Source organism: Petromyzon marinus, chromosome 24 (genome assembly GCF_048934315.1).
Source record: "Petromyzon marinus isolate PM22_M1 ecotype Great Lakes invasive population chromosome 24, UKy_Petmar_22M1.pri1.0, whole genome shotgun sequence".
In the NCBI taxonomy this organism is placed as follows: domain Eukaryota; kingdom Metazoa; phylum Chordata; class Hyperoartia; order Petromyzontiformes; family Petromyzontidae; genus Petromyzon; species Petromyzon marinus.
In genome coordinates, this window is record NC_133690.1 from 9,972,020 (window position 1) to 9,996,487 (window position 24,468).

Sequence of the window (24,468 nt, forward strand, 5' to 3'; positions counted from 1 at the left end):
TTAACCATTCACTTACGCGCGTCTTCCATGTGACCAGTAGCAATCCCGTTGAGGTTAATGACCTCGTTTGCAAGGGAAATCTGAGAATAAATGGTAAAAAGATAAAGATGCAACCCTTCAATTGCTTGTTCAAGATACTGCTAGCGAAAGCGGCCTGTGCTCCAGGAAGCTCTAGAGAGCCCCTCTAGACGGTATGTTGGCCTACTCTTCCATATTGGCGAGACATCTTGGGAGTACCCACACTTTACCCGACCACAGGGAACCTACCGATCGATTAATTGTGCTGTACTCTTTTATTTTGCCAGGTGGACAGAGGTGGGAGGGGGAGGGGGGTTCAAACTTGCACCATTGTTACCACTGCTGACCTTATAGATTGACCTTTGGATTACAAGTCCAGTCATTACCCCCATAGCAGCATTCCATTGTATAAACCTGAGAATACTAAATTTTGATTTAAAGCTTTCGTGACTGCAGGGATTCATATTCTTGGTTCTTTCGGTAAAGTCACACCTGATGATGATTGCTTGTGTTGCAGTCGAAACGTCGTGAGAATTTAATTGTTTTATATTTTTATAATTTTATTGTTTCCCTTCTACGTGACTTTACCGAAAGAACCAAAAATCTGAGAATACTAATTAGAATGGGTAAAGCCACATGCTTCAGTGCCTTCAAGAAGTCAACAGTGGGTCTATTCTGCGGATAGACTGATTCCCGCCAGAGGAATGTGGAGCTTTGACCTCTGACCCAAGACCACTGAAAGAGATGGGCACTGCCAAAGTCTCAGAAGAGTGCAGCGGTCGTTTGATCTTTATTGGCCATGGTCTCGGTGATGTCACCATCGTATCCGGTAAAAGCACACTGTGACAGGACATCATGGGACAGAAGTAGACATTGCTTTGCAGGCGATAGTTATTGGTGCCAAATACATTTCCTGTCACCTCTACTTTCCGCCATTTGCTTGCTGTTGCAAGTGATGCTGCTCTGCCTCCTATTGTTGGTGGAAGGGAGCCACCGCCAGCTGGCCAGTGGCATCATTTTTTAGCTTCCTCCACAGATGCTGATCCTGACACTGGCGGTCCTGACCGTCTGTTGCAAGGCTTCCTGTAAAATATATCCATTCTGCCAGGGCACGAACAACACAGTGCAAAAGCGCATAGGGTGCGACAACAGTTTCTCAACCGCCACCACCATCACCGTCAACATCACAATCAATAACACAAACAGCACCGTCACCACTACAACTCTACCATCACCACGGCCACCACCATTACCACAATCATGAACACTACCATCATCACCGGCACCATTACATCATAACTACCGCTATCAACACCGCCATCATTCCATCATCACGACCATCACTATAACCATCGCCTTCAGCATACACATACCCCATCTCCACCACTACCTCCACCATGGAGATTGCATAAATTAAAATGGTCATTGTGCAATCGCAATATGAATGGTATTGGCACGTCCACATGCATCACGGATTTTGGTGCATAGCTCCACCCCAGCTCTGTGCCAGTAGATGCTTGGTCCCCAGAAGTGACAGCTGCTGTGGCATGTGATAGCGGGGCACGCTGGCCACATAATCCGGGCCATGTAGTCCAGCCAACCGCAGCCTCGCCTGCCTGACGAGCTCGCAAATGCAGGCTTGCCAATAAAGCCGTGTACGACAAGCCGAATGTGCAACGGAGACCCTGAGGGGGAAGGCTGTGATTATGTCCCCTGGCCAAATCCCCATCTGCAGGAGCCACGGGACAGAAACCCAAGCCTATTGAGTGCCTCCAGAAGCAACAGCGACTGGTACGACCACACACAGAGCAGCACAGAGGCACACGGAACCCCGCAGATGCTGACAAATATCTTGTTAAGGCCATGCAGACTTTTGGGGAATGTGCTGTTAGCAATCATAACGTCAGCATCTGGTTGCTTTTGTCTACCCACCGCTAATGGTCACACTCGGTACTCGTTTTAAGCCAATTTTAATCCGAGGGGGCGGTTACAGCGGTTAGCATACCGCTTTATAAACTTGGTGACATGAGTGTGATTCCTGGTCATGGCTAACATCACTGATATCTGACCAAGTATTCTACCATCTGCAGTGACTATTGTGGTGGAATATGGGTAAACAACACCCATGACTGGCACAGCAGGGGAAGGCCTCATCCAGATTGCTAACGGAATTGAAACTATCCGGGTAAATTTTAGAAATATTTTTTTTGTATTTGGTGAAAGGATTAAAACATCTGCACTCCACTGCTTAAATTGGTGTAGAGGGTAAGTGGGCATTAACATATACGCAAAGATACACACACCACGGTGGGTTGAAAAATATTTGTTCTGATATGGAGCTGTTTTCTTTATGTTCATTTTCCCTTGAGGTACAATGCACGTGATCCATAGATTTGCTAAGATTTGAATTCTTGCCAGAGAGAACTATTTGTTGTGCTTCTCAACCTCTTGTTTACTACACACATCATCAATTAATTATAACTCAACTATTACTTCCCCCACAAGTGGTACTTTGGCTGTGGACACACGTCAAAGTAAATGTAAGCCAAGCGTGAAGAGAATGGGGTCGATTGACCAATTAATTAATATCGGCCATGATTAATTGTAGCCATCACAACTCAGGGCTTGTAGTCACCTCATTTCTACCGTTTCGTTGGATTGAATTCTTCAATTTTATTTGTGTGATAATGCCCGGTGATGGTGCGTCCTAATTTCACATAATAAACTAGGATACAGACAAACAATTGTATCATCAGCATCAGCCATGATCTCTGATCACTTTAGGTTAAAGACTTTCTCACTGTGCGCCATCACCATCCTCACGGTTCTGTGATGCCACAATCGGTCTTGCTCATGAACTGACGCGATGCATCACATCATCTCCACAGTGGCTAATTGATATGATTTTCTGTATACAAGGGCGAAAGAAGTTCAACATACATACGGTTACAAAATAAACATGCAAATATCACAAAAGAGTAGTCATGTTCCTACTATATTCAAAGAGCCCTCTCTGGAATTACACACACACCTATAGGTGAGCTTTGTCAGTACTGTATAATTTATTTACTTTCCCATAAAACGGAGACCACCATTTAGCCCAACAGAGGGATTAACTCGATTTTTCCCTGGTGGATGGTACCGATGTCCTGAAAAACGATGGACCGAATGTCACAAACTTGGTGAGAATATTTAAATAATTGTATTTGTAATAGCCACAGAGAGTATGACTGTGCTCCTGGGTGATGGCCAAAAGTCGAGGCACCCGTGTGGAACATGAAATGTCAACAGTCCCAGAAATCGTTGTTATTGTCAGAAGACAATCTTCCATGCCTGGATTATCAACTGTATTGACATTCCCCTCAGTTTCTGAAGAAGCCTGGTTCACATATTGTATTACGAAATAGCCGAAACATGTCATCATGACGATGGAGAGAGACATTGGGTCGTTTTTGTCAGATATTGGCCTAAAAAATGGGAAATTCGCCAATATATGATTCATGGCCATTATCTTAACAAGACGTGTCCACGCATAAACTCATGCATGTTAATGCCCCAACAAGATAATAATATAAAAATAAACATGTAAAAAGAACAAGAACCCCTCTTTAGAATAATGGACGGTACTTATTATCTAGGACCGACAAAATCTCCGAACATCCGTCCATCCCCCGCCCCCCACTATAGACAGATGAGAAGGGGTAGAAATACAGCGTGCTTCAAAAACATGTTAACACTTTTTATGCGACTATCATTTTTAACGGAAAAAGAACGGATAATACACTGTAACATGATAACAAATGTATTTTAAAAGCTTGCAGAAAGTCAAAGAGTCTCCACTTGCTCACCATCGTTGTCAACGCGTGCCTGGAATCTTCTCCAGGTGGTCTTCAGAGCCCTCAAAGGCAGCAGCACCTTTCTTGTGGTATCGTTGCAAATTTTCAGAAGTGTTAACATTTTTTTTTTGAAGCACCCTGCATTTTCCTGAGCTCTGTCCTGGGAATGCTCCGGCCAAAAATGAAAGCCCCGTGTGTACGGGTATCATGGTGCGCTACGAACCCGGCGGCACGAGTTCGATTCCCGCTCACGGCCAACACCGGTGACGGTTGTCTGAATCGGTCCAGGGTCCTCTTTCTCGGTCGACTCAGTCTGAAATGAGACGCTGGTGCGGTGTGTATTAAACATCGCCACTGGGGAGACAAAGGCGGTCGGGCGTGGTGCTGGCCACCCATCACCTCGAGTGCCGTGCCGGCCTTCATCTAGGTGCTCGCTAACAGCGCTTGTCCCAACAGTCTGTTAAGGCTACGGTGGGGGGGGGGGACTTTGGCTTTGTGAGTATTCACGGGGAGCGGTGGTGCAGTGGTTGGCGCAGCGCCCTGCAAAACCGCGCTACCCGAGTTCTATTCTCCACCCACGACCAACATCAGTGGCGAATATCTGAACCGGTTCCAGGCCCTCCCGAGGTCAACTTACACACAGATGTCAACCCATACGGTTTAGCGCGTATTCTTGTACTGGGAAATTACGTTTTCAGGTCCGTAAGGCGTTACAGCCGTTTCAAAAAGGGCAACAACAAAAAATGTTGTCTATTTTGGCCGACTGGTTTTGCATCACGGAAATTTTTCTTAGGTTTGTTGAATTCTCGTCTCTCATCTTCTTGTTGGATTTACCTCCGTGCAGTTTAACGCTCTCTACGTGTTGCGTTGATGTCACCCTATGTGCTATTTGTTTTTGTTACACCAGATGAAGATCGCTTGTGTTGCGGTCGAAACGTCGTGATTGATTTATTTTAATATAATTTTATGGTATTTCTATATACGTGACTTTACCGAAAAAAAAACAATGAGTAATTGATGCAGTCACGAAAGCTTTAATTCTTTATTATTTTGTTTGTTATTCTCCCTTGCGATGGGACTTTGTAGGATGAATTTTTTAGATTTATAAGTGCACGGGGTGACCAATAAGGTCTCAATTGGTCTGTAATATAAGGTAGGGGCACTGAACGGGTATGGTGCTTTTTTTCAGGAATATTTTTTGCTGTTTTTTTCATGGATTTTCTGTTCGCACACTCACATAGTCACTTTAAGATGTTTTTCTTGTTCTTGTTCGTGTTTTTGTTTTTTTGTTTGTTGTGGTTGCACCCGATTCAAGAGCCGAATGGCTCACAGGGCTATACCAAAATAAAGAAACTGAAATAAAAAAAAAGTACCCGGTGCGGTGCGTAAATAAACCCAACCAGCACCGGGGAAGACAAAGGCGGCCGGGCGTGGTGTTGGCCCCACCCCCCTTTGGCTGATGCGCGGTGCCGATTTTAACGCAGCAGCTGCAATCGGCGCCGTCCGAACTGCACTTGCCCCCCCCCACCACCAGTGCTGCGGTGGGCTACACGGGGGACCTTTGCCTTTGCGTGGCGGCCACTGGAGGCGCTCGCTCCCTCGCTCGCTCCCAGTCAACCCTCGCCATGTCCGCTCCGCTCCCCTCTCATCCTCCTCCACCGCTCATCGCCGCCGCCGCCTCCTCCTCGTCCTCTCCTTCCTCCTCATCAACATCATCGCCGGCCGGGCGATGAGCCCCGCGACGAGGAGAGAGAGAGACGAAGACGACGACGAGGAGAGAGAGAGCCCACGGGGAGGACGAGCTTATGGCGAGACTCGCCGACTACTTTGTCGTTGTGGAATACGACGAGGCCGGCAGCAAGGGTGACGCAGACACACCAACACCACACACAGCACACCACACACAGCACACCACATACAGCACACACACAGCACACCACACACCACATACAGCACACACACCACATACAGCACACCACACAGCACACCACATACAGCACACCACACACAGCACACCACACACACACACCACATACAGCACACACACACACCACACACAGCACACCACACACAGCACACCACATACAGCACACCACATACAGCACACCACATACAGCACACATACAGAACACCACACACAGCACACCACACACAGCACACCCACACCACATACAGCACACACACAGCACACCACATACAGCACACCACATACAGCACACACACAGCACACCACACACTGCACACCACACACACACCACATACAGCACACACACCACACACAGCACACCACACAGCACACCACACACACCACATACAGCACACACACACCACATACAGCACATACCGACACAGCACACCACATACAGCACACACACACAGCACACACACCGACACAGCACACCACACACACCACATACAGCACATACAGCACACACACCACATACAGCACACACACCAGATACAGCACACACACCACATACAGCACACACACACCACGTACAGCACACACACACCACGTACAGCACACACCACATACAGCACACACACACCACGTACAGCACACACACCACATACAGCACACACACCACATACAGCACACACACCACATACAGCACACACACCACATACAGCACACACAGCACACACACACACCACATACAGCACACACACACCACATACAGTACACACACACCACATACAGTACACACACCACATACAGTACACACACACCACATACAGCACACAGTACACACACCACATACAGCACACACGGGACACACACCACATACAGTAGACACACACCACATACAGCACACACAGTACACACACAGCACACACACACACCACACAGCACACACACCACATACAGCACACAGACACCACATACAGCACACACACACCACATACAGTACACACACAGCACACACCACACACACAGCACACACACCACACACACACCACATACAGCACACACACACCACAGCACATCGACCGACGCACTACACACACACAGACACTGACACACAGACACAGCACAGACACCGACACAGCACAGACACGACACAGCACAGACACACCCACACAGAGCACAGACAGTGACACACATCCACACACCGACACAGCAGTGCATAGTGACCGACACAACACACATCCACAGACACCGACACAGTACACCCACACACAGCACAGACAGTGACACACATCCACACACACAACAACACACACACTGACACACAACACACACCGATACACAACACACACACGTACATTACAAGCTCATACATGTCGTGTACATACACATGCTACCCCACATACAATGCTTTATTGAGGCGTACACCGGTACAGTAGCACGTGTTTGATGGATACGAGATTGGGAGCAATGGTGAAACACACTCACACACACAGAGATACATCCATTATACATGTAAACACCATACAGGCGTACAATTCATACACAGTATAATATGAAACCATATGTATTTGGCATTCACACTGGTATCACGTGTGATGATGATACAGCATTACAGACGAGGCCTGAATTCATGGTGACACACAATCATGCATGTGCACACACGTGCACCACAGCTGTCACCCCATGCGGTTTACCCCGTATGCTTGTACAGGGAAATTTAGTTTTCGGGTCCATAAGGGGTACAGCCGTTTCAATACGAGCAAAGCAATGCTATTGTTTGTGTTTCTCCCTTGCGATGGGACTTTGTAGGATGAACGTTGATATTAATAAAGGTGATCAATAATGTCTGAATTGGTCTGTGATAAGGTAGGGCACTGATGAGGGCCTGGACCGTATGGTGCACAGACACTTAAATACACGACGCATGATGCGATACATGATGGTGGGAATCATATAAACACACACACACACGTGTATACATGCGAGAACATACACACTGGTGTGTATAGTCGACACAATAATGCATATCATTAACGATAATGCACATGCATACTGCAACATGACACTATGTACACTATGCAATTTAACACGTAGGCTTTAACGCCCAATGTTATACATCATAGAGGTTTTCTTGGGTTAGATCGCGTAAATATAAATGTGTCGTTTAACTCGCCACCACCCGACGCAGCCTATGTCATCGCGACACAGGTCATGCACTGCAATGACATGCACACAATGGAATGCGCACAATGGACTTTAACACACAGTGGCTGGCTCGCATTTTGTCTTTGTGGGCCACAATGGCTGGGTCATGTATGGATTTTACTGCATTATTATTTACGTGTGCGTGTGCATATTGGCCGCCTGCTGCCTTAATTACCTGTCATCAGGTTCAAATCAGGGTTGTCAGTGTGATGGTGAATGTTCTATATTCATACTGCATTTGTATTTAACGACAGGTAAAAAAAAATAATCTGAATTTCTAATATCCTCTTCCTGGCATTATTTCCCCACTCATGCAGGGTATGCCAGGGTTGTCATTATGATGGCGAATGTTCCATAATTACACAGCATTTGCATTTAACTACAGGTGGAACATTCCGAATTTGTAAAATCCTCTTGCTTATATTTTTTCCCCACTCACGTGGTGGTGGTCTGCCATCCTGGCCCCCTCTCTGTCCACTCCTGTCCAGGGCTATCATCTCAACATCCACTCCACCGTCTTTCATGTCCTGTTTCACCACTTGGAAAGCGCCTCTCACTTCAGCCTACCTCTCCATCTCCACCCTGGTGATCCCATGTTCATCACCTTTATCGTCAGCTGTGGTTCCTCTCTCCTTGCGACAGATCCCCCTGTCCATCTGAGTCTACGTTGCTCTCGGCTGGTCTGAGATGGGTACCACTAACACGATCCGATATGTCCCAGCCATCTGAGTTGACATTTTTATTTTACTCTTCTGAGATGAATACCACTCTTTGCCTTCATCCTCTGTGAATTTGTAGTTTTGAGAAGTACTGTGGACAGTATATACGGGTTGTCATTGTGATGTATATATACGGTATTGAGAAGGAAGTCTTCCATGCTCTTTACCTTCACGAGATTAATAATATGCTTTCATGCACAGGGACTTATTACCCACCCTGTTTAATGTGCAAACACACAGCGTCTATTTTTGTACGTTTATCGACTGTTCCCTTGCCATAAGAATGTCGAATCTCCACCACTGGCCCAGTAGTTGAGCTCTGCCCAACACTATTTTTATCACGGGCAAAATTCTTTACTTGCCATGATATTCAACAGGCCTTATTTAACCGGACCAGAGACCATTGAGGCTCATTACCTTTCCGTAATGGAGACCTGGATGGGTCCCACAGTCGGTCGCATAGACACTTACATAATGCAGTGTGGTTGCATGTGGCTTTTATTACGAATTTCTTGTGAATTCTCCAGACGAGCCCCTAAAGACACGCGTGAAATGCACTCGCAGTGACCGTGTGGAGCTTGCCTCTAATGTTTACCTTGCTCCGACAAACCGTATTATTCTGAGGCCCCCCCCCCCAAAGCCAGATGGACACAATGTTATTTCCTTTAAACCACTTAATAAACACTCTTATCTATTTTTAGTATCAGAATTCACTGAGGCGGCAAAAAACAAACTTTACTGTATGCGAGTGGTTGCCAACTTTTTTTTGCCTTTACGCGTTTGCGGCTGGAGTAGTTGGAGTAGTGGTTGTTGCAGCGGTGAGCTCGCTGCAAAAAGCGAAGCCAAGGCATTGTAGAGGTCTAATTCCCTGCCATCAGTGGCCAATTGCATCTAAAGCATCGGTGGAAAACGGCATCTAAATTTATCTTGGTCCTCTCCGAGGTCCAAAAAAAAACAAGTAGCCGCACATGAGCAGCTAATGCACCGTGTAAACATGAGCACTGGGGAGAGAAAGGTGGGTTAAAAGTGGTTCTGACCACACCACTACCAACCCATCCACCCACGTGCGTGCTGTGCCAGCCTTAATGGTTGCTCTCTTACAACGTTTTGCCCCAAGTGTGTGCGTGGCTACACAGGGCGAGCTTTGTCTTGGTTGTCTGCAGCAGTGTTACTGCCCTTCAACAAAACTGCCCACTTACAAGCCGTGCGCAGTGTATTAATGTCTCTTGTATTTGTTCAGCGGTGACTTGTCAGCTGTTGAACTCCAGCGTGAATGTGTGCGGATTGCTGCCTTGTTGCGTGTCAAGTATCTGTGAGACAGGGAATGCTGAACCCGCTTCGGGACGGGCATTGATGAGCGACGGACCCTTCCGGCAGGAGCTCTGGGAAATCATTTGGTTTGAATTGTGATGCCATTGTTTGAGGTTAACTGCCGTGTCCTGTTCCGTGCCTAGCGGAGTGTGTGGATGTACAGTGCAATCGTACAAAAGAGGAATTTTAAGGGGCTTTCCGGCGTGAGTATCTCACTCCACGGAAGGTGAATTTCTTGGTTTCGCTGATGGTGGGAATCATATTTACTCTTTGGTTCTATTCGGTAAAGTCACGTAGGTAAAAAATAAAACAACAAAAATAACGACGTTTCGGCCACAACACAAGCGGCCGAAACGTCGCGGTTTATTTATTTATTTATTACCTACGTGCCTTTACCGAATAGAACCAAAGAGTATGGATCCTTGCAGTCACGAAAGCTTTAAATCTAGAAGGGAATCATATTTGTAAGTGCTTAGCAGGAGAATGCAATTTTGAACTATGGTTGATCCAAATTGGATCATGTAGCTTGTGAAATTTGTTAGGTTATAAGCATAGCCTCGTTGACAATATTCGTGGCAAATTTCTACTTCCTAGCCCCTGTAGAACAGAACACCATTAGTATTTGCATCACTCTGTCTTTACCGCATATATATTACATGTGTTTGCCCACAGACACATGCATGCACACAACACAAACTTTAAAAAAATGCATGGCCATGTACCACACGCATACAGAAATATAGGCACAATCAACACAAATGACAAGGACACATACCGGGCTGACTCCCACATATACTGCATACACACAACACATTAACATGCCCACGCTCCAAATACCTGAATATATGCCATCACACACATATCAAATATACAAATGAATGCACACAAGTAAATACACAATCACGGAGCAAACAAACCTCTGCCCACATACACACACCAAACATACACGTGCACATTAACACAATCACTGACCAAACACATACAACATCAAACACACGTGCATATGCCTACATATATAGCACCAAACAAAATACCAAGATCTCCTGCTTGCCTTCAAACAGACTGTTGGGGCAAGTGCTGTTAGTGTGCATCGATGGAGGATGGCACAGGTCCTCACACATAATGTATGCACATGTTCACCCACGTACAGAAAATACTGCTCAAGGGTTAATACCGTATGTACATTTCAGTCTTTAAAGAAAGTCAGTATTCCCCTTTTCAAACAACAATTTAGGTGGTGTTTGTTTCTGTTATTGGATACAGGTCAGTGAAGGAAATTCCATTTTCACATGGTGGAGACAGTCTGTTCGTCTCACAACCACTGATGATTTTGCGCAAAGTGGTAATCGTTTTATTTACCGCAGAAGAGCCCATGGTGAATAGCAATATAATAATACAGCAGGGGCCTGTACCTATTTTAGTATCCCACGACGAATTATGATTATTGATGGGACCGATTATGATGGGACCTCATGACTTGGAGCACTACTACTTTGCTCACTGAGTCATACTCTGGCCAAATTTTTATAATGAAAGTAATTCGCTGTTTCAGTGAATAGTAGGTTGTCATTGTTGTACAATAACAGGCGTATATTTGACTTTCAGAAATATAAAAAAATGTACATCCTTTTTGCTGGCAGGCCTCCAATGGCAAGTTGTATGTTTTGTGGCTTATTGTTGAGTTTTATTGAGTACAAACCCAACTCAAGTTGTGTTCAGCAATTAACCAATGGAAAATATGATTATTAAGAGGCACCATACTCATTCATTATTGTATGCAAACACTACAGTCTGTAATGTTCTCTTTGGTGTACTGTATAGAGTAATTCATGTGGTGCGATGTGTAAATGCAGAACTGTGGCATAATTGTTAGCATGCTGCACAATGAACCCCACGGCTAACATCAGTGGCAAGTGATAACCTAAACCGGTCCTGGGCCCCCTCCCTCACCAAACTGCACTGACCAACACGGAGTATGGACAAACAGCCCAGACTGACATGATGTGTGCAGTGGGGGGGTGAGCTTAATCCAACAGTGGATTGGCATATGTCTGAAAAATTACAGAAGCAAAACAAAAATTACGTGTAAAAGTATGTCTCCAACACACAATGCTAAATATGATACACTCCATTTAATTAATATCGAAGCACTGTATACACACTGCGATGGAAATTCATACACGACACATTGTACGTGTATGCTTAGTGTTAATAATTAAACTTGCATATTTGAAATTAGGCATGTGATGTTTCACCCCCCCCCCACAGCGATTTCATTCACTCGATTGATTCATTACAAGAAACTATTTTAGTCTTGATATTACCATCTCATTTGCATAATTTACCCCGTTTTGTTCACTCCGTTCGTCTTAATTGTAACATTTGCGTGCCTTTGTGCATCATTTGCATGAATCGTTACTATCTGATTCTGACAGGTGCCATTTGATGCGTGTGTCCATGAGCAAAAGAGGCGATTTTAATCAATGCACAGATGCATCGATGTCACATCCTCGGTAGACGTACACAGCACCGCGCTACCATTTGGGAGGTAACAATTCATCGCTTCCATGTTTCGAGGAAATGTTATTGTTATTCTCAAATCAGTTCCTGTCTATTCCATTGTGATCCTCACTACATTTATAGTTGTATGAATCTATGGAATATTTACTGATATAAACATGTTAATTAATTTTCAACTCTCGACTTCCTGCCCATGCTTAAGTCCGGGAGGCTCCAAACCTTCCTTGTTTCATCTGCCTGTAACTGCCTCTTGGTCCTAACGTCTATGATTCACTGCGTTGTTCAAGAATGAATTAATCCTCATGTTAATTACTTATTATATTTCACACTGAGGCACCGTGGATATGGCATGCAACACATACATTACAGAAGCAAAATACATGCATACAAAGATCCTCCTTGTATCATTTAACATGACGTTGGGGCAAGTACTGTTGGCGAACACCTGTTAATGCATGTAAGGCACACAAGGGGTAGAGTGGTAAGTGCCACCGTTCCCGAGTGCCAATGTTTAACACGCACACGCTAACAGATACTCGTGGCAAGTCCACCTAGAGGAAGCACAGGACCAGTTCAGATATCACACAACCACTTTTTTCTGCGTATGGCTGGGGAAGCAGTTATAGATGTCGAGGTTAAAACCCCATTCAACGGCTTCAGGCGAGGCAGAGTGAGCGGTTGCGATGACACCGTGAATTAATCTCTCAGGGCAGGAGTTGGGCACGTGGGGGCGGTTCAATGACTTTTGGTGGCCACGGTCACAATTTGTGCTGGTCCTCATGCTCCACTTGTGGAGCAAGTGGCCGCATCTTATGTTGGCCACGGTCGGAAATCACACTCGGATCGCCGGGTCCGCTGATCACTCTACCGCCACTCCACGCATACAGTGCAATACAGGTGCGCATACAAGAAGTGAAAACAGAAAGTCGGAAGTGTGGGTGAAAAGGGCATGTTTCCTGCAGACAGGGGGGGGGGGGAACAGAAGAGGAGACAGTGACCACCCACGATTGATTTGTGACGCTAGACAACGGGCGGCAGCGTTCGCAGCTGAGCATTGTGGCGTCATGGCGTGTTTGCTCATTTACTGTGCCGCCTGTTATTATTGACTGATAGTCAAAGTCAAATTCTCTCTGTGCTTATATGAGGATTAGGGCACCACTCATGTCTGCTTGTGGCCTAGAGCTAATGATGGAAAATCTGCATTCCTATGGCAGGCCCAAGTTTACACAAAGTGGCAACTATTTTATAAGCCCTTAAGAGATGGTGGCGATGATGATGGGCTGAGTTGACCCTCGGTCGGCATTTTTATAGTTTATAGATCTGACCTCGGCACCACTCGTCCAGGTTTCTCATTAACCGGTGCTCACACGTTTAACATGCACCCCGTAGCAAGGGTTGGTGGATTACACAGAGATTGACCTGACCGGAGGGGTATCGAGTTGCCTGTAAGAGGGCAGTTTCGCAAGTCGGTGTCTGACGGGCCATCTACGCTGTGGGGTTAAAGATTTCTGTGTTATTCATTGGTTTTATCCGTGCAGTTTCATCGCTTTCAATAAATGGATAGCCGGACATTCGAAAGCAGGACCCTCATAAGAAGGAGCCATGATGCTCGGTGAGACTTTCCTGGGTGAACAAAACACGATGGTGCTTGAACAACCCTTTTTGGCACTCCACTGCTGGATGAGCACCTCCCTATGATGTGCGGGTCGCGATGGTTATTTAACAATACTTCACAACGCTGGTCAATGCGGGTTGATGAAGACGGGGGAGCATATATGCGGGAGCATAGAAGCGCAGTACAATAATGAATTTTGCTATCTGCTGTAGCCTGGCAGCCTATAACAGCTGTTATTCACGGTGGTCGCCCATCCAAACAGTATTCAGTCTCAAACCAGATTATCTTCCGAGATGTGACGGTGCATCTAAGTTGATTTGATCACAGGCTGTTATTTGGTAATGGTGTTTAATATTGCCGTGCATTACCGGTAGCAGCATCTGCTAGCTCGGCAAGATAAGCATTTTGGAAAATATTGCTTTCTTGCCAAGAGCATTCAAAATATTTAAGAGTGACGAGAATGAATATATTGTGCTGACCTTTTACAGAACTGCCCTTACATTGAAATTCACTTTTACATATTAAATATTAATAATACGCAGTAATGGACCAAGTGCATTGATTTACGTGTTACTATGTTTAGACATACTTAAGAGAGTGTTTTTTTTAAGGAACTGTAACCTTGTAACACATTCATGTATGCAATAACGTCATCGTCGTCAGCAGACCTGGCTATTCCGCTGCTGGATGAAGGCCTCGCCGATGCAACAAAACATGTATCGCCTCCACATGAGCTGAATTCATTGCTCCATCTCCGCAGTGGTCGCCCTCGCAGGCATGTTCCACTCCTTTGGCTGCCACTCCATTGTTAATCTCGATCGCTAACCGTCATCCATTTTCGATGTCCTTTCCAAGCCCACTTATGCTAATTATGGTCAAAAATATGTTTCTAACTTGCATATATTCTCTAATCTTTGTGTCATTATCATCATTAACCATGATCAGTCCGCTGTTGGATGAAGGCCTCCCCAAGCTGTCGCCACCTCTCGTGATCCTGCGATGCAACAATCCAAACAGCACCTGCACATGAACTGATCTCAGCACTCCATCTGCTTGACGGATGTCCTCTCAGATGTGGTTCCATTCCTTGGCTGCCACTCTGCTGTTTGTCTTTGCTATCTTCCATCATCCCTTATAGGCTACGTGTCTTACCCAAGCCTTTGATGGAGCTGATAAAACTGTACAAGCAAGACAGAAGCATTGAGGCCAAAGGAGAGGAATCTATTATTTAATCAAATCGTGACCTAGAATTGTGACAATTCATTGAATCGCTTGGTGGAGGGGAAGGGGAAGAATCTTTACGTTCCTAGAGATACTGATCTCTGCGGTGGCGAGATGTTAACTCTCTTACCTGGTATGCGGGAGATTGTGGGTTCAATCCTGATCCTGACTCCTGTATTTTTGGAGTTTGTATTTTCTCCCTCTGGTCGTGTGGGTTTTTCTCCAGGTCCCCCCTGTTTTTCTCTCCACATTTAGGAACGTGGGTTTAGAGTATTTGTCTGCTATATATTTCCACATAAATCACTTCGTTGAGCTATCATTTGTGGTCAGGTGGCTTCTGAAAAAGAGCTATATAGCTCAATGGGTGGGTCTCACCCAGTAAAATAAAAATGGTTTATAGAATTTGAAATTTTCATCATAGCCTTTCGACTACCGGCGGAGGTGAGCATCACCTAACACCAATTTGTTGTTAACGGTGATCTTTGAAAAAAAAATATATTCAGTGTTGGCAGGGAATCTCCGCTGCAAAATAAATCATTCATCACTCCTGTCATACGCAGTGAACCTGATACGACATTTATTTTTGTTGTACATGCTTTGTTGAAATATTTAGGTCGCACCAATCTCATTTTTCAATTACGTTCCAATTATCCTTAAAAGGTTCTTAAAACGGCAAGCCTGTTATGTTTGTATACATCCCCAGTTTAAGATGTGGGTCATAGCATGCTTATGGTGGGTTTATATATTTATTCATGGCTGTCACGTTGGTGGCCAAGAATTAAAAAAAATGCTCGCAACTCAATAGCACTGGGCATTTGGTTTGAGTCCTAAATTAGCGAAACACAGGCGACTCTTATTTCACATGCATAATGCCGGCTGGTGTGGCACCCAATGGTGCAGAACTTTGGGCACAAGGGCCACACTGTTCTGAGCCGTTATTAAGTGAGCGAACGAGCGACCGGGTCGCTCCTTGGCGTGCAATCGTAAATTGTCGGGCCTCTCGTGCACAGCCTGGCGCCGGCGATTTGGTCGGCTGAACCTCGACCGCCCGAGGTCCATTGTGCGCGCAAGTTGGTGGACTTACGCCGCTTCGTGAATTCCCTCCTCCTGCAGTGGTTGTGTGGCCTGCGTGTGTTTTACCTGGGCTCATCTCACCAAGGGCGTGCGCTCGCCGAGATATTTTTTGCGCGCTCTGAGCTCTCGTGTTACGAGCGGGCGCTGCTTTGCCCAATAGCATTCGTGCACAATAACGATACGGGGCAACACTGATGTACGGATGGCACGCACGCGAGCTTGGAAGTTTTTTTAGAACGCGAGCGGTATCTTGCGCGATACCGCTCGCGTGCTTGATAACGAACGTACGTGTGTATGTTGAACTTATTCTGCACCTGTACTGTTAGCAACCGCGGTAATCAAATGGCGGCAACTTAGAAACTTGCCTGCGTCTGCCCTAACTTTGGGATCGGATTGCATTATCACCACAAAAGTCTGAACTGGTTTTTGTTTCGTAAAGATCACAAACAGAGGTTAAGTGGTGCCAAGTGGGTGACTGGGCTGTCAGTCATACAGTGGTAGGAAGTTGTCAAAAGAGTGGGGTGCAGTGGAAAACACGCTTGTGTTTGGTCATGGTTGGGCGATTTTGGCTTAAGTATGTGGCTTGAAAAATGTAACACAAAGCCCCCACCTTTGCTTCCGTTTTGTAAACCCCTCGACGTACTATTTGTTACCTGCAATTCAACAAGAGACGAGCAAACGCTCGTCAAGATTGCGGAGTTGAGTTGCTCTGAAAAATGTGCTATAGGTTTTTGTGTATGTGCTATAAAATACTATTTATAATATTGGTTGGTTGAGTGGTCTCCTGGTTAGAGCGCTCTCCACAAAGCCATTTTACACCCAGCGGAAGGCTGTATTCCTGCGAGGTCCGCCTTGTCAATTTTGCATGGAATTAGTGGCAGTGCCATTGTCAAAGAATGTCATTTTAGTATTCCAAAGCGTAATATCTCATGCGATGTGTCGACCGTTGTATTTTTGTTCCTCCTTGGGAGGAAATCTCACTGATAAAAGGGCTTAACACTCTCATGCTCATACAGATATAGTTCAGAAACGTATATTTGCTGCACTACCATCTATTGGCTATTAAATATTACAGTAATTAACTTCGAATGTTTAGTTTTACATAGCGTTGTGACTGATGTAAATTGCATCTCCCAATCGCTGTGGAACCACAGACGAGCTGGAAGGCGGCAGCCAGGCAGTGTGCCAGCATCAACAATTTCCCAAGCTCTGCAGTCCTCTATATATATTAAGATCTTTTCAACCAGCCAATGAATCTTTATCCACGTGGGAGGAAACCAGAGCAGCTGGAGAAAAGCCACACATACGAGAGGGCAACACTCTATCCCATACAGAATGAACAGATGATACTCGTTCGCAATTTGCTGTACTGCCCTGATGAGCCAGAATATGACACCACGAGGCCCACGGGAATTGGAGTTTCGCAGCATTTGTGCGAATCGCCAACCCTTACTGCCTCCACAGTCCTGGATTACAGGTGTACGCCATGACCACCCAGCTAATTGGTGATTATAAAGTCATTGCCGATTGCATAATCATTTTCATCAGCCATTGGCTGCCTGCTGCTAGATGAAGGCGTCATTGTCATGCTTCATGATCCTGCGATGCCACGATCCATCTCACTGAGACACATTGTGTTTGGTTTCTCTCCATGGTGGGCAACCTCTCGGGCATCCTCCCTGCTTTGGCTGCTATTCTGTTACCAGTCTCACCTATCAGCCACCATCCATGCTCATGATGTGTCCTGCCCAAGCCCACTTGATCTTTTTTACCCCAAAGGTATTTTATCAAACAAACGATTCAGGTGCACACAGGGGGCATGCATGGTAATCGAAACCAGGATAGGCACAATGCGAAGTACAATTTTTTTACCAACATTTTATATTTTGAATCTGTCTTTGTGTTTCAATAAATTCCACATAGCTGGTGTCTACCTCGTTAACTCGGATAACCCTCGAGTGGAAGGACAGGGTGGAGCCCACTTTATACTGGTAGGAAACGTAGTGGACTGTAAGCCCAACCGGGATTAATTCACAGGAGGCAGGGGATTAATTGTGTATGTCTGTGGATGTCTGTCCACGTGTATCCGGACATTCGGATATAAAAAATGGGAGGGGTGGGGCTGGGTGGAGAGGGGAGGGTAGGGAGGGGCTGGGTGGGGAGGGGCTGGGTGGGGAGGGGCTGGTCACCCCGTGGTGCCCTCATAAAACTCAATGTTTAACCTACTCACGCCGGCTTGTGCCTGCCCTCACAGTCGGGCATATTTGCGGAATACACCACGCTGCCGTTGACCCTGGCCACTGACCGAGCAACCAACGTTCCTACCAGCCCCCTCCGCAGGAATGTGTTTTTTAACATTCATCATGACATGTCTGATTTGCGCTTGTGTAACCATTTTACGACATTTTGTATGAAAACATTTCTTTGCTATGTAAAGTTTACCCCACTGTCCAATCCCCACCTTCTACGGACGGAGCGAGCGATTTGCCACTTTTGGCCGCTTGGTCACGGTCAGCTGCGCACCAGCAGGCTGCCGTGCACTGCTAACGAGACCTCAAACATGAACGAGGGAAGCGTTATTCTTTCCCACCCTCCCCGATCCTCTTCAGCCCCAGGGCGAAGGGAAGGTGGTGGGAGGTGAGAGGGTGAGAGTGTTGGTTAGGAACATGAAAACGTGCCACTCCTGAATCCTGCTGGTGCAGTGTTCCGCAGTATCTCCCCCCCCTCCCCCATCCTTCGTTCTTGCAGCCGTGGCTTTTTGTTGAGACAGTTGCTCAAGAAAGCACTTTACGCGTATACACACACACACACACGCGTTCACAAAGATGAACATCCCCCGTGTAGCCTTTAACAGACTGTTTGGGCAAGTGCTGTTAGTGAGCACCTATTAAGGCCGGCACGGCGGCACACAAGGGGCGTGGGTGGCCACTTAGGGGGGGGGGGGAGCCCAGGACAAGTGCAGATAATCGTCACGAACGTTGGCCGTGAGCGCGAATCAAACTCAGGTCGCCAGGCTTGTAGCGCAGCACGCTAACTGCCGTGCCACCGCTCCCCCTTTTTATACGCGGTAAAGACAAAGATCCCCCGTATAGCCTGAACAGACTGTTGGGGCAAGTGCTGTTAGCAAGGCTGGAACGGCACACGAGGGGGTGAGTGGCCAGGATCACGCCCGACCGCCTTTGTCTCCCTAGTGGTGATGTTTACACACCGCACCAGGTACTCATTTGAGGCTGAGTCGACCAAGGGGAGGCCCAAAACTGGTTCAGATGATCGTCACTGCTGTTGGCCGTGAGCGGGACTCAAACCCGGATCGCCAAGTTTGTAGCACAGCGCGCTAATCGCTACACTGCCGCTCCCCACACGCACGCTCCCCACACGCACGCATGCACACACGTGGCTGGGTGACATCGTGCACAGAGTGGGGTGACTCACGAGCAGGAGGCTGCTTTTTCCAACTCACGTCGTCAGCCTAAATTAATGGTCGATAAAGTCCCCTCTGCGGGAAGTCAACGGTGGTTGTTGCCCGACGGAGAGAGTGGCCCCGCCATGGGAAAGTGGAATTTCTGCCATCGACTAGAGGGGCCACCGGTCGTGGCGAGGAGCCTCCCCCACTCCACTGCTCGTCTCGACAGACATCCAGCGCTTTGGAGGTGGATTGCGCCTCAGGCCACCGATGCAGATTAGCAACCGCTGCCCCACTTGTCACTTTAGCGGTCAGCCGCGAGGACACCGACTCTTCGTGCAGCAGCAGCAGCGCAGCAGCGGCTGCGGCACGCAAAAAAAAATAAACGGGACGTTCATTTGGCCTCGCGGGCTGCTGGGTCTGAAGCCCTTTTACGTGACGTATTGAAATGCGCCGGCCTAATTACTTGGCGGCCGTCGGCTTGGTCTTTGTGTGAAGGAGTAGAGTTTGTGTGGCCTGTTTCCCAGGCAACGGGGCTGAGGTCGTAGTAACGACGGGCTGTTTTAATCGTGGCCACAGGGCAGGGCGCTTTTCTGCCGTGGATCACCTGGCTGACATTTTCAAAGGGACGTGCGAGCCTCGTTTGACGTGGCCGCTTTTGAAATATAATCAAAGCGGTGTTTCTCACGTGGCGTCCGTGCCTGCTTTCGTAATTTTGTCAACTTGGTATTTTTTTTTGTATTCAAGAAAAATTACGATATAACGTTTTTCTTTTTTTTACGTGACGTACGTGAAGTATTTTTTTTTAGCAAAAGCACACACAACAACTGTGGTGGTAAACTGAATTTTAGAGCCCTGTGAAAGTTGTATACAAACTCAGAATGTGCCGCTGTGAAGCATTCTGCGTGATAACAAAATCCGTCACCGGCTTGCATCTCCAAATGAAAATAAATGCGTTTTGGTGTATCGGCCTTTCGGGATATGGTACGTTTATGTTATCCAGCAGAAACTGTTTAGGCAAGCAAAACTCTGGAATGTTTTTGACCTTTTGGATCACATCAATGCTCAGGCTTATTAAACAAATACTGCTGGCCTGCAAGATGTTATGAACTCAAGGCAATACGCCTACCAGTGCCCACAAACAAAACACCACACCGCTGCTTAAACGAATGCTGCTGGCTAACACTTACATCCATAGGGCCAATAGGTCGCAAAGACGAAACATTGTGGAGAAACCGACCAGAGGTCCTCTTTTGTACCCTATAAAATATTACAATTAATAGTGTACAAAGTTTTTGTTGAACAAACATGACTAGCCTTTTGCGTTTTTTTGCTGCTGTGCGCACGCCGCACCGCACATCTCCCTTGCAAAATAGCTAGGAAACTGGCTAGATGGGATCGTCTGTGTAACAAATCAAAAGGTACCAACCTAATTGGAGCAAGTGTGCGTGTGTGTGTGTAGCGAGGGTTGAGAGTGGGGAGCAGTGGTGTGGCGGTTAGCGCGCTGCACTACGAACCCGGCGACCCGAGTTTGATTCCCACTCACGGCCAACACAAGTGGAGATTATCTAAACCAGTCCTGGGCCTCCCCTAGGTCGACTCAGCCGCAAATGAGTACCTGTTGTGTTGTTTAAAATCGCCGCCACTGGGGAAACAAACGCGTCGGGCATGGTACTGGCCACCCACACCCTCATAGCTGCTCGCTAATAGCACTTGCCCCCAGCAGTTTGTTAAGACTATACGGGGGATCTTTGCCTTTGTTGTCTTTATAGCAAGGGTGGAGAAGTGGCATTGACCCCGCGTCGCGTGTAGACGTCCCAGAGAGGTGGTAGAGGTCAGCCAGGAGGGGGTGCAGACAGGAAGGCAGAACGCAGCAGCTGTGAACAGAGAGGTGCCTTGGTCCACGTTTCAACTTTGGGAGTGGCTTGGTGGCATCGGTGACGCCGCGGTGGCGAGATGTTAACTACCTCGCCGGGTGTGCGGGAGATTGTGGGTTCAATCCCGACCCTGATACCTGTATATTTGGAGTATGCATTGTTTCTCTCGCTGTGGCCGCGTGGATTTTCTCCAGGTCCTCCAGTGTTCCCCTCCACATTTAGAAACATGCGTTTATAGTATTTGGCTGCTATACATTTCCTGCACCTCCTATTAGCACGGTTGCCTACGTACGGTGCGGTTGCCTACGTACGTTGTGCCGTATATACAGCACACTCACCACTGAGCCACTTTGCACTGAGTCAACGGTTCGATTTCCATCGCGGCCGCTGCATGGAATCACCAAAGCACATTGCCACAAGGTGAATGTCAGAGAAGGCAACAGTTATTGAATAGCATAGCTAAACTGTGCTCTGGCGTCAAAGGCACAACCCCACGTTTATAATTGAAGCTGCAAATCGAAAACAATTCCTACATTGTTACAGCTGGAAAATGAACAAAGCTCACCTTATGCTGTAAAGTGAATGTGAGAGAGCCTGTGATGTAACTCGCAAGAGTATTCTGATATCAAAATAAAAAAAACTTACCAGATTGCCTATGAAATTAATTATAATAAATACTGTTCGATAATCATCAATTCGAATGTATCCCTGCTCATACAGGTGAGGGACTGCTCAACTCCCTTGGTGGCTTTGAACCAGTGGTGGTAATTTCACATTCCCATGGCAAATAACCTCTCCATAAGACAACCACTGTTGACTTTTCACGAAGCGATACAAATTTCATCCACCCTGGACGAATTATAGGTGGTGTGGAGGTTCCCAAAACAAAAATATGAAGTGTGGCTTCACACTTTATCACTCTTGATGCTCCTCACACTTGATGCTCTAACGGAACACGTGTAACATCACGTGACACGTGTAACATCACGTAACACGTGTAACATCACACGTGTAACATCACGTAACACGTGTAACATCACACGTGTAACGTCACGTAACACGTGTAACATCACACGTGTAACGTCACGTAACACGTGTAACGTCACGTAACACGTGTAACGTCACGTAACACGTGTAACGTCACGTAACAGCCACTTAAGTCTCACTTTAGTGACGTCACAAGGCTGTCCAAAGTAAAATTCTGCTTTATTCGCCTGGCTGAACTTTATAAGGTAATTAGTAATCTGTCAGCCAATCAGGGTTAGACAGGAGCAAAGGGGGTGCAGCTACGGACTCTGACATTCTTCTCGTGGCAGTCACGTGGTGATCGAACAATTGCCTAGCACCACGTGACCCTAACTCCAAGTCGACTGGACATCTGTGAAAAAAGAGCTTCACGGCTCATCGGATTCCTCCAGTTTTAATAAATATTCTGATGATTCCGGATTTACAGTCCACTCTGGTGGTGCGAATACGTTTCACTCCACGTGAGGCACGAGACGCTCGCTTAACCCTCCCAAACCGAATCTCACAATGCCCCGAGCTCGTTAAGTAAACGGTATTCAATTACCGTGCCGTGTATGTTGGTGAACACCCTGGCAATGGATTGCTCAGCACTTTTAGTATTCGCCAACGCTGTTTGCGCCATCTCTATGTTATTCCAGCTGCTCTTTATCCTGAGATGACTTGGTAGCCATTTGCTGTATCGCGTGTTGCTCACTGTATCTTTAAATACAAACCATGTGGACTCACAATGCCAAGATAAACCACCGCAGTCTGCCCGTCTCTCGTTTTATTAGCTTTTTATTTACCCTTCCTTTCATCACGTTTTAGACGGAGCAAGAGCGGATTTTTTTGGAAAGCCTTGTTTTGTCTAGCCACACATTGTCAGTTCATTGGCTCTAGTTTTTGTTTTCTGTGAATGGCGAACAGATGTCATCTCCCACCCCCGTGAATCTCTCAGGCGTAATTATGTTGACGACTTAATTGGCTGTTAAGCCACGGATGGTCAATCGGAAGAGGCATTTTCCTCGTTCGTGCCGTCCACGCAACAAATGGTGGAGCAATGCTCTTCAGCCAATTTAGCAGTGAATGGTTAATAAAGGTCAGCTTTTGAGTAAATACAAGGCTGTAACTCCGTGTGTGGTCGAATGACACTGGAATACAGAGATCGCGAAAGCCTGTCCATCTGTGGCTTAAATGTTTAAATTGTTTTGACGGTTAACAAAAAAAATTCTCATTATTATTACTACTACTACAGTAACTACTGGAATGGCCACTGTTGTAGTTTTCGGTATGAAATACCTTCCAGGAAATATAATCACTCGGACTAATTTATATTGAGGACTATCGATAAAAAATTTGGCATGTACAAAAATAAAAGTGGTTAGCAAGTTGGTGGCTAAGAACGCGTGATCTGCCCCCGCATGTTCAGTCGAATGGTGCGTGTGCTCTCTGTGCTAGCATGCGGGCACCATAATGGAGAGTAATTATCAATATGTAGAATTTACAATGTTACTCCACTCTCTTCACTGGCTCGGAATCTCATCTGACCCTGGATCAGTTTCAAGACGGCACTGAGCGTCTTCAAGATCCTCCATGGACTCTCCCCTGCCTACCTCTTATCTCACTCTGCCACTCTCGACACTTTCTCCACTCCAGAAACCCTCCAGCACTCCCCCCCACCATCCCACGCCAGTCAACCTTTAGCTCAGTGAGACATCACCCATTTCCTCCTCTTCCCTCGGTGGCGAGATG

At 46.6% G+C, this 24,468-nt stretch overlaps 1 protein-coding gene across 1 annotated transcript in view; it reads left to right on the top strand.

Annotated features, from left to right (window-relative positions):
• The first annotated feature begins 5,380 nt into the window (after nt 1-5,380).
• LOC116945525 (myotubularin-related protein 5-like) overlaps nt 5,381-24,468 on the top strand; it is a 104,049-nt gene continuing 84,961 nt past the window's right edge. Inside the window, exon 1 of the mRNA XM_032959889.2 lies at nt 5,381-5,717. Coding sequence (XP_032815780.2) covers nt 5,660-5,717 — 58 coding nt within the window. The 5' untranslated portion in view covers nt 5,381-5,659. The remainder of the gene's footprint in view (nt 5,718-24,468) is intronic.